Raw genomic sequence first — 13,300 nt, 5'->3', positions numbered from 1 at the left:
TTATTTATAGCTTTATAAATAAAAGAAACATATAGAAAAAAGGTTGTATCTCCCACGAAAGACTCAATGTCTGGATGAATGAAGGATGTCACTAATCTGTAAAAGAAAATATCATTGAAGTAGGTTTAAGGTCTTTGTTGTGGCAACTTGGGGTGGATTTTCTTTAAGTTTATGAAGCCCAGATAAAAGATGTTAAAGTTTCAATGAGTAAAAGAAACCAGCAATGCCACCTGGAATAACACCCCAGGAACCTTGAATTGTAATAAGGACACAGGTAAGTTCTGCTGGAAGAAGGAGACATGCTCCAAAAAGTTCTGCAAAATTTATTGACATTCAATATTTAAAATAAAAAAAAATAAAAACACTTTCCAATTGACAAAATCCTAAAACAGAATGTTTAAGACACAGTGAATACAGTTAAACAAAATTATTGGTTGAAGTAAAATATTTAAATCTTAACGGAAACTGAGACTTACCAGTGGGGAAAGTCGTGAGGGAAGGAAGCAACATCCAGTGAAGAAAGAGGGATCCCCCAAGACACTACAAAACACAGACAATTACGGGGCTCCGTAGCAAACAAAGAAAAAGGTGCTCCAATAAAATAAACACACAAAACAAGACACCGCCACCAGAGGAGCCTCAGTCCCTGAAAGAAACAAGCAAAACAACCTGAATAAAACAGTGGTATCACAGTATCAGTAAATACAGTACAATGTTGCATTTAATCCAATTCAATTTTGCAGTCATCAACGCCCAAGTTGATCTTTTCAAATGTTTTCTGTAGGCAAAACAGCAGCAACAGCAGATGTGACGCTGATTTTAAAAAGGCCATAAAATACTTATGCCACATTAGCTTGTACTTCTGGATACACTGTCCTTAATTCTGACTTCAGAAGTTAAGAAGCATCAAATCTTGTTGAATGTGGGACGCCTGGTTAACTACGTAGGTGCTGTATCAAATTCTCCTCACTGCAAATAGAGCTCCAACAGCTGAGAAGACATTTAGGTCCCACATAGGAAGTGCTATGTGTAGCCGGTGTGTACTATTAGTGTTCTTTTCTGATCACTTGGTCTTATACAGTCGGTTAACCTTGATGTGTTCTGTGTTGTGTTCAGATGAAGAAGGGAGTCGGACCCTTTAATGCGGGTTGCTGGCAGAGGCCTGCACAGATAGAAATAAAAATCCCTTTAACATGCAGCTCTTCCATTCACAGGAGTTGGAATTCCCCTAGCAGATAAGCACATGGAGAAACCCTGTGACTAACTAATAACAATATCTGCTCTAACATTTAAGAAAAATGTTCTTGTCAAAAAGAAAACTCCTCTGTATGTATTAAAACAAATAAACATTCACAGCTGCATGTACTTACAATTATTTTATATATTTCATAAAATGCGAGCTTAACCAAAAGAAAAGAAAATTTCCTACCTCTTCTCAGGCAGCCTAGCGCCACCTGAAGGTAGTACAGTACTGATGTCATAAGACGCTCTCTTAAAGTGACAGTACAAGTACTAGTGCTCATCAAAACAAGTAAAATAATTAAAGATGCGAGCAGCCTCGTACGGCCCTTGCAGCTCAGCGTCGCTCCGGCCTAATGGCCACTGCGGGGGTTCCAGCACCGCCGCCTGCTTGCCACCGCAGAAGCTGTCACGTATTTTCCCCGCCCGTCCACCAGGCGATACACATTAATGCGTTTGGCAGCGCTCCCCGATGACTCACAAAAAATCTGGTGCAGATCAGTCGATGTAGCAAGGAGATGTAGCTGATGTATTAACCTAGGGGGCGCAGTGGAGTCAAATTACATTTTAATGCTGTTGGGCTCTTTAGAGGTGAACAAAGGTCTTACATATCGAGTTTGGTGCAAATCGGATCATCCATGTGTGATTTAAAGACAATGGTATGAATATGACGAGGGACTGATATTCACCATTTGAACACCACTGTTCAGCCAGCAGCGAGCATTGACAGAGTTCATCATCTTATCATTTTAAGTCAGTTTGCACATGATTAAACCCATATAAATAAAAGAGAAAAAGTAAGGCATACACCAGAAAAACAGCTGACTTCCTGTGGGGAAATGGGCGGGGCTAAGGTGATGTCATCAACTACCATGACAATGTGATCAGGACTGGTCTGTAGTGAGACATATGAAGTCTGATGCAGCTTTAACCTTGTATGTGGAAGTTATTAAACCTTGATGTTTCATTGCGAAAAGTCAAAGTTTGACACTTAGCCACGCCAACATGCTTTGATGTATGAGAAATGCTCTGATAACTTTTGACCTTTGATCCCTCAAGTGTCTGCTGAGTGATTGTGACATCTGTATTTGAAAAACTGTAGGAGTTCGATCAGATACACGTCTATAAAAAAGAGAAAATGACGGCTTAGATTCAAAATGGCCGACTTCCTGTTGGGTTTCGACCATGGCTCCAAGAGACTTTTTTGTACGTCCTGACAAGATACACATGTGTACCAAGTTTCGTAATTCTAGGTTAAAACATGGCTTGGGGCTGATCATTTAAAATATTCTAGGGGTCGCTATAGAGAAATGAGGCCACGCCCACCAAAGTTTTTTATGGATTCCTGTCTGCGGGTGGATAAGGATCCATCCTAGTGAGTTTGGAGCAGCTGGGCCCGAAATTGTGGAATTCAGAGCCAAACGTATGGCAACGGTGTTACAGGTCACTTCGCCACGCCGCCACGCCCAGCTGCTATGTCAAAGCCGGTCGGGGTTGGAATCCACAACACACCAACATGTCTTCTGTCTCTGGACACAGTTTCATGTTGATTAGTTCAAAGGGGTAAGATAGCGACCGTTCACAGTAAAATATGACACCTCCTGTTCTCAGGGGGCGTGGCCTAAGTGATGTCATCATTTGACCATTGGGTATTGTAGGACACCTGATGATGATCAATCACTGAACGTTTGGTGCCTCTGTGAGTTTTTGTGTAGGAGATACAACAGTTTATTTTTTCCTGGCAAGTAGGTGAACTTTGACCCCTGGTAACCCTCCTTCAGCATGCTCAAAGACTCACCGTTTTAATAACTAAAAATCGGCCATGCCTTATGAACAGACTGAGCAAGTTTGAAGCTGATCAATCGAAATCCCTAGGAGGAGTTCGATCAAATACGAAGGCTGTAAACGGCAAAAAGAGGTTATGTGTAACGCTCCAGTCCTGTGGGGGCGCTAAAGGCTCCTGTAACCAGCAGCAGCTTATGAATTTGCTGATGATGGAGCAATATGGAAGAGGGGGAAAAATTTAAAGTTTATTGTTAAAAAGATACAAGAAGCAATTAGTATTATAGAAGACTGGTCATTTAAATGGGGATTTAAAATTTCTATAGACAAAACAAAGACTTTATTTTTTACAAGGAAGAAAGCATCTGAAAATTTAAAACTGCAACTATATAATCATGAATTAGAAAGGGTAAGGGAATTTAAGTTTTTGGGTTTATGGTTGGATGAAAAACTTACTTGGAAAAATCATATTCAAAAAGTAGTGAATAAATGTAAGAGAGTTTTAAATGTAATGAGGTGTTTGGTGGGAAGTGAATGGGGTGCTGAGAGGAAGGCATTGAAATCAATATATACTGGGTTAATAAGGTCTGTATTTGATTATGGAAGTATTGTATTTGGGTCAGCATCAGAAACACTATTAAAAAAATGAGATAGTATTCAGTATCAAGCCTTGAGGTTATGTACAGGAGCAGTTAGAACAACTCCAACGTCAGCTTTGCTAATAGAAATGGGAGAGATGCCACTTAATTTAAGAAGATTACAGTTAAAGTCCAATTATTGGTGTAATTTAAAGGGCCATGATGGAAATCATCCATGTCAAGATATTTTAAAATCTAGTTGGGAAAAAGAAAAGAAGAAATTAAATTCTTTTGGATGGGAGATAGAAAATGTTGTAAAAGATTTTGGTTTATCTGATATAAACATTAGTCAAACAGTTCCTCTTTCACCAGTTTATCCGTCTCTATTTCATAATAATGTTGTTGATTTAACTTTGTTGGAGAAAAGAAAAGGAGAAAACATTTCAGATCCATATTTGGTTCAATCATATTTAGATAGTAAGTACTATGGATATGTCCAAGTTTTTACAGATGCGTCTAAAAACTCAAATAGCAGTAATGGGGTATCTTTCATTGTTCCAGAATTCAAAGTTAAAAAATGTAAAAGAATTACTGATGGAGTATCAGTTTATACTGGAGAGATGATGGGAATTATTTTAGCTTTAGGATGGATTGAGGAAGTCCGTCCATTAAGAAGCATAGTATGCTCTGATTCAAGTTCTTCTTTATATTCATTAAAAAATAATCATGCTAATAGTAGACCGGATCCTTTATTAGAAATTCAGTTAATAACATATAGAATTCAAGCAATGGGGTTATTAGTTATATTTACATGGATACCATCACATATAGGAATAAGAGGGAATGAGTTGGCTGATAAATATGCGAAACTAGCTTCAAAATATAGTGATATTGATATATTAGTTCCATTTAGTAGAGAAGAAATCAAATCTATTATTAAACAAAAGGTTAAGGAAAGATGGCAGAGACAGTGGGAGGAAGATAGAACTGGTAGATGGATGTACAGTATTCAAAGAAAAGTTGGTGCAATGAGGAGAACGGGACGAAATAGAAAAGAGGAAACAGTTCTATCTAGGTTGCATTTTGGATATACAAGGTTAAACAGTAATTTATTTAAAATAGGAAAACATCGAACTGGAAGTTGTGATTTTTGTGGTCAAGAAGAGACAGTAAAACATGTTTTGTTGTTCTGTACCAAATATTCTGTTGAGAGAAGGAAATTAGTTAGCCGGTTACAAGAAAATAAATTACAGTTAAATTTACAAGATATTTTGGGAAAAATTTCTAATTCTAAAGATATGTTATTTAATTAATTATCTTAAGAAAACAAAATTGATAGAAGAGATTTAAGTGTTGTTATTTTATTATTATTATTATTTTTATTTTTATTTTTATTTTTTTTTTTATTGTTTTGTTTTGTTTTGTTTTGAGGGGGGTGTATATAGTTAGCGTCCCGATCCACACTCCATTCCAGTAGATGGCGGTAATGCACATCTGAAAGTTGTTTGCCAACCGCCATAAAAAAGGAAAAGAAGAAGAAGAAGCAGCTTATGAAGAAACGCCATCATGGCGGCCACCTAAAAGCACTTTAGTCATTTAGTGAAGGCCACAGTTATCAAAAGAATTTTTTATCTTCCGAACAACCGAAGAAGTTTGACCGCATCATGATCCCAAAAGCGACAGTTTCTCTATTTTCTCCAAATATTTTCCTGAATGCTTCTAAGCTGTCCGCACATGGAGCACTGAGCCCTCAGACTCGGAGAAACCTCAGAGTCAGCCACTGCTTGGCAGCCAAGGTACCCCCTCCGAAGAAACCCAGGGAGAAGGTGGAAATCCCGGGACTGGAGATGGTGACTTACGGGGATCGAATGCACTATGTCCCTGGCCTGGCTAAGCCAGTTTATCCTCCATGGGAGATGAGCTTCAAGGACCCGAGGTACTACAGGTCTCCACCCGCCCAGGAGATGGCGCTGTATAAAGACAAACCGTGCTACGTATTCAACCAGAGGACCAGCATACTGGAAGGTGGGTGGGCTGCTGTTGTTTGACTGCCTTAAAAGCCAGAACAAACTTCAGATTTAATGCCACACTTCCGTTGAAAGAAGTCATGCATACAGTCGACTGCTTTTGAGGCAGATTTTGTCATTTTTTATCACGTATCTACTCAACCAGCACACAGAGCAATTTGTGTGGTGTTGCTATGACAAGCCAATTTGTCCTCTGTAAAACAGTCTGCTGCTGTTACAATTAGTTGTTCATTCATGACGTCTGGCACACAGCGCTGAGCCATTTAAGGCTTGCATGCAGCAGCGTCTTAATGATCAGGTCATAACAATGTGATGAGGAAAGCCAGTTTCTCTAGTTGTTTTTAAAAGAATCTATTGATAAGTCTGTCGCAACAAGCAACAAATCAATTAACAGCATAATAAATTAAAACGAGCTGGATAATTTCTATCTTCATGAATGCTTGTTTCTTTGTTTTTTTTTTGGTGAAATAACTAACAAAAGTATGGCCCATTTGTCTCAACTAGTCCCTTTTTGAAGGGGAAATCTATTTACGGAGACTTCATGATCCATTTTATTTGTTGTTTCGGGTGTTTTGTTTATTCGTTTGGGGTATTTAAAGGGTCTTCCAGTTCCAGTGAAAGATATTCTATTGACATCTGAGAGGGCGAACGGTAAAACTTGTTATTGTAGCAGTCCTAGCTGTTGATGTAGAAACGCGTTGGATTTATGAATGGAGTTTTTTATTCTGATCAGCTACATTTATCAGAACATGTCACTTTTTTCCATCACACAGTGCTGTGAAAAATAACAGAACTGCTTAATAATTATTAAAACTACCTATAAGGAAAGTAAGACATTTAAAGTATTTAACATAGCATTGTGTTTATCAATTTGTACTTAAATATATAAAATGAAGTTAATTAAATACATTTTAAACACTATAAAAGTCAAACTGTGATTTTAATGTGGGAACATTTCTGACAATAAGAGAGGTTTTATTACTTGATAAACTATTGGTTCTAACATCAGGATGATTATCAAGGCTGACCTGTGATTAGATTATTCCAGCAAAACTCCTTCCTTTTCACATGTGTTCCAGGTGTGCGCCAGGCTGCGTGGTTGACCAAAACCCATGTGAACCCTGGTTTGCTGCCTCACCTCATCTCTCTGGCTGCAAAGCCTGAAAACCAGCTGCCCGACCAGGACGAGCGCGTGCAGAACGCCATCAAACACGCACGGTTCTGGGACACAACGGAGCCACGGCCAAGAAAGGAGAAATACAGGTAGGCTCACTTATTAAAAGGGTTGAGATGCTGAATATGCAGTTGAACATTCTAAACAAGTGGAATTTTTTTCAAAACCTTCGGGAAACCATCAAAGATTAGTTCTGTCCTGTTTTCATGAGGAATGAGTGATACAAAATGAAAAAATTAATTAATGGACATGATTGTAAAGGGGCAACATTAGAGTGGACTGCAAAAAAACTACTTTGTTTTTAAGGAAACAAATCCACATGTGGATAAAGAGAATAAGAAGAAAAGACAACAGAACCCATTTAGAGAGGAAGGTTTTGTGTTCAGGCATATTAAGACTTAAGCATCATGCAGAGATGTTCCAGAGCACTGATTATTACTCATAAACATCTGTCTATAGACCATCAAATAAATGTTATAGTCATGTACCAGTAACATGTAAGACCAGTTCATTGATATCCCCAGTGAACTGTTGAACTGTCGCGTGTTGTTCATGCCCAGTTTAACCTAACCTGTGGGCTCCAGCACTGCCCCTGCAGAAAAGCCCCTTGTTCATGTTATTGTGTTAAAATGTTCCACTAAAACTCCTTCAGGTTTGGACTTCAACACAGAGCGTGGGAAAACAAGCTGGTTGTTCCTAGGCTGCTGGTTCCAAAATTTTGAAATATTGTTACAGGGAAAGTTGTAAGAAAGAACTAGACTACATTGGGTTGTAAAAAAATCCATCTAGTCTGGGTTTCCATGGATAACATTTAGAATAATTTAATTTAGGGGTGGACCACTAAACTGGCCAGCTGAAAATCTGTTTTGATTTCCTTAATTTTGGGAGATCTGTGATTGTCTGATTCTTATATTTTGAAGCTGATCTTATCTACCTCAGCAAAGGTCTAAAACTCAACTGCTGCCCTCTCTGCTGTGAGCGGTTTGACTGTTACCAGATCATGTGTGTATGTTTGCAGTTAACAATAGTCACCCCACTGTTGCCAACTCGGCGACTTTCATTCAGAGAAAAGACTAGCGATCGTGATCTGCAATCGACCAGGAAACTCCAGTCAGTGCACCCCTAATTTAATTTAAAAAATCCTATCACATGGCATCATTTAGAAAAATATCTTTATTTGTAATTATTATCTTGAACAGCTGGTCTGTCTGTCAGACCCAGCCCTTAATCAGGTCCTTGATGGAACGGATAATTTCTTATGATTTCAAAAGTATATTCTAACATTTTATTGGAGGGAAGAAAATCTAAGAATTTTACTCATCATTTTGAATTAAAAAAGGTCTACTGCATTTTCCACAAATCTGCACTGTGATCTGAACTCATTTCTAACAATGAGTAACAGTAAATGGGTAACACTATTAGTTTGAGATGATCATGCATAATAACAGCAACTGGTCATGGGGTCTTTAAAATTCAGCCTGTAAAAGAACAACATTGTAACAGACTTACATTATATGATGGTCTTATCATTGCAACATGTCCAAACATTCTCTCCCTGTGTGTATTCTTTAGCAACGCTCTGCTCCTCAACCTGCTGCACCTCTGTGCGTCCCTGCAGCCCACTCACCCAGCCGTTGGAAGGAGGATCCTTGCAGAGAACTACTCATTAGCAGCTACCTGGAAACGAGGTACGTCTGCATGACAAAAACATGAGGAAAAGATTGAAACCAGAAAAAGTAACAGCAAATATTTGGCCAACTTCACCAAGCTTATGCCAGCGACTAAACGGGTAGATTTTTAGAACTAAGGTGAGTAAGAAGAAAAAAAAGAAATATGACTATGATTACTTACAGTTGTGATTTTCATGTGTTGGATTTGAAGATGCACCACTATGTGATTCTGTTTGTAAAGTAACAGTCAAAATTTTAATAGCAATAATTTGGGTTAATTTAGCCTGTCATATGAGATAAAAATGGAGGTTTGTTTTTCAAAGTTCTATTTTCTCCAGGTCATTCATTAAAATGTCAGGTTAGAGGCCTTGGGAGCAGAGGGGATTTTTAGGCTCGTGTAGATTGATCGACCATGATTTCTTCAATTTTGGGTGATTGATATATGGTCAATACTTGCATGCAAAATCAATCTTATCCACTGATCTTTTCTGTTGATATGATATGATGGCTACATTTAGCAATAGTTAGCCAGCTTTGCAGCTATTTTGTACAGAAACACATCAGTGTAGACCAAAATCAGTCAGGCTTTTTAATTATCGGTGATCAGCCAGAATACTGCAATCGGTGCACTCCTGCCTTCTGGCAGCAATAAGAGTTACTCCTGTTCTACTTCAGGAGAACAAGTTGCTGCTATTAAAACCAAATTCAGCACCTATTAAAAACAGATGTCCCAGCCTGTTCTGCAGGTTTTTGCGTGTGCTCTCTATCTACTGGCGGGAACACATCTTCACCCACATCTGAGCATATCTGACTCAGCGCGTGTCGGTGAGGAGAAACCCAGGTTTTGTCCATCTTTAGTCAACTGTGGCGTTGGGACTTTTGAAAATTTGTGACAAGCTTGCATGAGCTTACTCGGCAAGAGTGGCTTATTTCAGACACTCTTGCGTTCTGCTCAATGCGTACATCAAGTAGAGGAGCGACCATGTAGGGACAGAAATCACTCAGTGGGATCCAGCATTACCTAGAAAGGCTTATAAAATCAATGAAATGAATTGTGAACTCATATAATTACTATATGTCGTGATCTTCTGGGGGGGAGGAGGGCATTACTTAGAAATGCTTCATGATACTGTCTTGGGAAAACAGAGTGTCTTCAGTCAGAGGCTTCTTCTTCAAATTTGCTGTAATACAGACTGCTACAGGAGATCTTTCCTGCCAACATCCGTCACCATCCATAATAACTCTTTAAGAATCTAAATTAATGAGTTACAACAGCATTTAATTTCCCTTTGGGATCAATAGAGTATTTTTAAATTTGTAAATCTATAATATTAACTATGAACTCCTCCAATTCCTCTATGTCATGATCTTCTTGGGGGGACGGAAGCCCCCCTGGATAGTGGTAGGAGAAACGCTGTGAGTTTCAAGTGAAATATTTAGTCAGCAGGCCTAATGCTTAAGCTCATATTTAGTTAGCAAGTCAAATAATTAGTTAAAAATGTCACTTCAAACTAAATATTTAGTTAACAAGCTAAATATTTATTTTGAAGCTAAATGCTTAGTTTGAAGCTAAATATTCAACTCAGAGCTACAACAATGATCTTAGCAGAGTAAATGACAAGGCAACTGAAGCTTTATATCTTATGGCACTATGCAGAACTAAAGTGGGTAAACCTCACATCAGTGAAACATGTCTGACTGGCACATGAAGTACAGCAGCAACAAAAGACTCAGGAATAATATCACATTATTATTCCTGATAATAATATTAATAATGATAATAATATTAATAATGATAATAATATTATTCCAGTTGTTTATCACTTGCTCTCCCACACTTTGAAAAGCTCTGGACGACTGGATCTGGAAGTGGGTGAACTCATATAGACTGTTGTTGCTTAATTTTTGTTTTAAAAAACCCAAAAATTAATTCCTGCTTTCCTATTAGGTGAAGACCTGTTCCAGATCAGAGGTCAGAATGGTTTGCTGCACTGCAGCATGGATCCTCTTCCTCAGATCTGCGGGGAACAGGAAGTGTTAGAGACATCAGATCGGGTCCTGGAAAGCTTCTATCCCGTCTCACCCACTATTGACCTTCAACAAGTTAGTGTGTATAAAGAGGAGATGAACTACACAGGTGAGTCCTCTCCAGCTTTCCCTTAGATGGAGCTCAGCTGGTCCAGTTCTAATCACCTCTCTCCCATTGGCTCAGGCTTTAGGGGAGAATACCCTTATCCTCATGCCCACACACTTTACTTCCTGGAGACATCTGATCCTAACTGTCAGCTCCGCCCGGAGCAGTTCAGAGCCAAGATGATCATGTTCACCTTTGGAAATGCTTTGGCACGTGCACACAAACTGTACGGGGTAAGGGTATACAAAGAAACGCACAGGCAAAACTGTCAGAGCGCTCACTGCTTCTCCTTAGTCTTGATAATTCATCTGTTTTATACAACGTGTGTGTGTGGGCGTGTGTGTGTCAGACACAGCCACATAGCCTGTTGGAGTGTCCCATAACCGTACAGGCAGTGGGGACCAATGGCAGAATTTTCCAGTTTCTGGTATTCCAGCTCAACACCACGGATCTCTCTGGAGATGACGGCATCAAGAATCAGGTCGGTTGAATGTTCTCTGGAGTTTCATTACATTCATTACAAAGTAAAGCAAAGAGAAAAAAATCCCAGTCACTGTAAGACAGATTAAAACAGAAGGGTTTGAGTAATAATGTTTACTGTTAAAATATTGCGAATGTGGAAGTGCTATGATTCAGAATGCTGGAGTTAAATCTCTGAGTCAGATGGGATTTAAAGTGTAAAGAATTGTACTTCAAAAAAAATAGAAAAAGGGTTTTAGATTGCAACAGAGTTCATTCAGCTGAATTTTTATTCACATTTTGTCAGGGGAGGATAGATCTCCTGTAGCATTCAGTCTTGAAACAAATCTGGAGAGGCCTCTGACTGAAGACTGTTGTATGGTGTTATGACATTCTAATAGCTCAATTTCCGTTCAGCAGAGACGATATTCCACAGTAACATGTCCTGGATGACACCATTAGTTGTTAGAAAACTCTGCTAATCCATCTCATTTGCTTTTGCTGCTCCTCTTTAAATCCCTCCTGGTCAAAAACATGTCCCTCTTGAAAAAGACATCATAAATCTCAACGAGGTTCTTATCTTTTTAAATGGAGATTATTGTTAAACCTGGCAGAGAGACATTGGATATGATCCTAGAAGAGATGGTTTCTCTCTCTGTCTGTCTTTGGTCCTGCTCTGAGTCCATGAAGCCTCCATTTTAGCTCCTCTGAGATTTGGGCCGTAGGTTGTAACTTAGAGGAGTATTATTTGACCTTTTGAAATGCTAATCAGTTGCTGCTAGTTGTAAAAATAATACCTTTTTGAGAAAAGTTGCCACAGTTACACATCATAGCTGTCCAAATGTAAAAATGTAAACGCTAAAATCCAAAAATTGTCTTAACATGCAATTCCTCAACCAAAAAATTATGAGCAAAAGTCAACAAAATTAACAATTCAGAACTAATGTAACAGAGCTACGCTAACATATTGCCACAATGAATGGCACAATTCTACAATCATGAGCACGATCCTCAATTCAATGTAGACTTTTTGCCAACTTTTAGAGTTGCTATACCTCATCACACTAGCAGATGTGCACAGGAAGATCGACAGCTTTAAGTAAATATTGCTCCAGCATCAACAGCATCATAACATTTCACACCGTAGCGTGGCAGTTTGATCTCCAGATATGCCAAGCAAGCGCTATATTTTTTTCAACATGCTAGATCGGCCACTATGTAATTGCCACAACTACTAGACACTAGCTATACTACTCAATACTACTGCCATGGAACTTTCTCAAGTACTACTCAGACCTTGGAGCAATGACCTAATAATAATGTTATTAGCTCATGCTACACTGTGCAGACTCTCTGTCTGCACTGATGAAAAATCACTCATCTGAGAATGCCAGAGCTAATCCTATTTATTGACAGTCTCCAGCTGCCCAAACTGCTTTCTGATTATTTCAGCTAATAATTATTTGACCACTTGGAGGCACTACAAGACCATTGAACTTTAATACCCAGATTAGTTGCTCCTTAAATTTGGTAAAACAATAAGTAAAAGTTAACTGTCCTGTCCTGATGCAGTGGAAGACTGTGAACTGTACCCACTTCATCTTATTTTGATTTTTTATGCTTTATTTGGTGATGTTACTCCAGGAACCAGCTGCAGACTAATTCCTAACCTTCAGGTAAATGTTTTTCCTCTGTGTTTTTGTCTGCTGTAGGCATGGTTGGATGAAGATGTTGAGCTGTATGATTTTGCAAAGGTTCGACCCTTCATCAAGAGGAAAGAAGTGAAGGTAGGAAAATTCAGCTTTCAGTTCAGTGTCTGTAACTAGTATGTTTTGTTGAGTCATCTCCATATTATAACTGGTTTCATTACATGCGTCGTGCATCAGAAGAGGTGTGGGTGGTGACCACTGACGCTAACAGATGGCTCTTCTTTTCAGGTCCCAGCTGGTCTGGCAGGATACAAACCAGAAACATTCGGCAAATTCCTGGCGCTGTACCTCCACGGAGCAGTTTAGGACTGCTGCCCACTTCAGTCATTTGATTGTGTTTGTATATGAACACATTATTAGCAGAGAGTCACTGCTTGTCAAGTATGGGATGCAGAATTGAATGTTAACTTTGATGAACTGAATTACTTCCCATTTTCTGCCTCCATCCACGTGTAAGAGTTTAATAAAAAAAAATTGGGTTCAGGATTGCATCTTGTGTCGCTCAAATAAAGGAGAACTAAAATCTTA

General features: G+C 38.8%; 1 protein-coding gene and 1 long non-coding RNA gene across 2 annotated transcripts; one reads left to right on the top strand and one right to left on the bottom strand.

Moving 5' to 3' along the window:
• Positions 1-447: 447 nt before the first annotated feature.
• On the bottom strand, positions 448-1,160 carry LOC114146837 (uncharacterized). Its single transcript, XR_003595972.1, has 2 exons — positions 1,091-1,160; positions 448-646 (listed from the first exon to the last, which is right to left on the bottom strand). It is a non-coding gene; the product is annotated as an uncharacterized LOC114146837 (long non-coding RNA).
• A 3,984-nt stretch (positions 1,161-5,144) lies between these two features.
• On the top strand, positions 5,145-13,300 carry mrpl37 (mitochondrial ribosomal protein L37). The gene is made up of 8 exons (XM_028021218.1): positions 5,145-5,624; positions 6,706-6,889; positions 8,373-8,488; positions 10,419-10,607; positions 10,683-10,837; positions 10,954-11,085; positions 12,776-12,850; positions 13,001-13,300. The coding sequence occupies exons 1-8, from the start codon at positions 5,264-5,266 to the stop codon at positions 13,076-13,078; spliced, it is 1,290 nt and encodes a 429-aa protein (XP_027877019.1). The 5' UTR covers positions 5,145-5,263; the 3' UTR covers positions 13,079-13,300.

This window comes from Xiphophorus couchianus, chromosome 6 (assembly GCF_001444195.1).
Source record: "Xiphophorus couchianus chromosome 6, X_couchianus-1.0, whole genome shotgun sequence".
Lineage (NCBI taxonomy): Eukaryota > Metazoa > Chordata > Actinopteri > Cyprinodontiformes > Poeciliidae > Xiphophorus > Xiphophorus couchianus.
Note: the sequence above shows the minus strand (reverse complement) of the source record. Positions and strands in the feature narration are given on the sequence as shown.

Coding starts and splice junctions, on each gene's coding strand:
- mrpl37 (XM_028021218.1), top strand. CDS start 5,264: ATGATCCCAAAAGCGACAGTTTCTCTATTTTCTCCAAATATTTTCCTG. Junction 8,489..10,418: donor AGCAGCTACCTGGAAACGAG/GTACGTCTGCAT, acceptor CTTTCCTATTAG/GTGAAGACCTGTTCCAGATC. Junction 10,608..10,682: donor AGAGGAGATGAACTACACAG/GTGAGTCCTCTC, acceptor CCATTGGCTCAG/GCTTTAGGGGAGAATACCCT.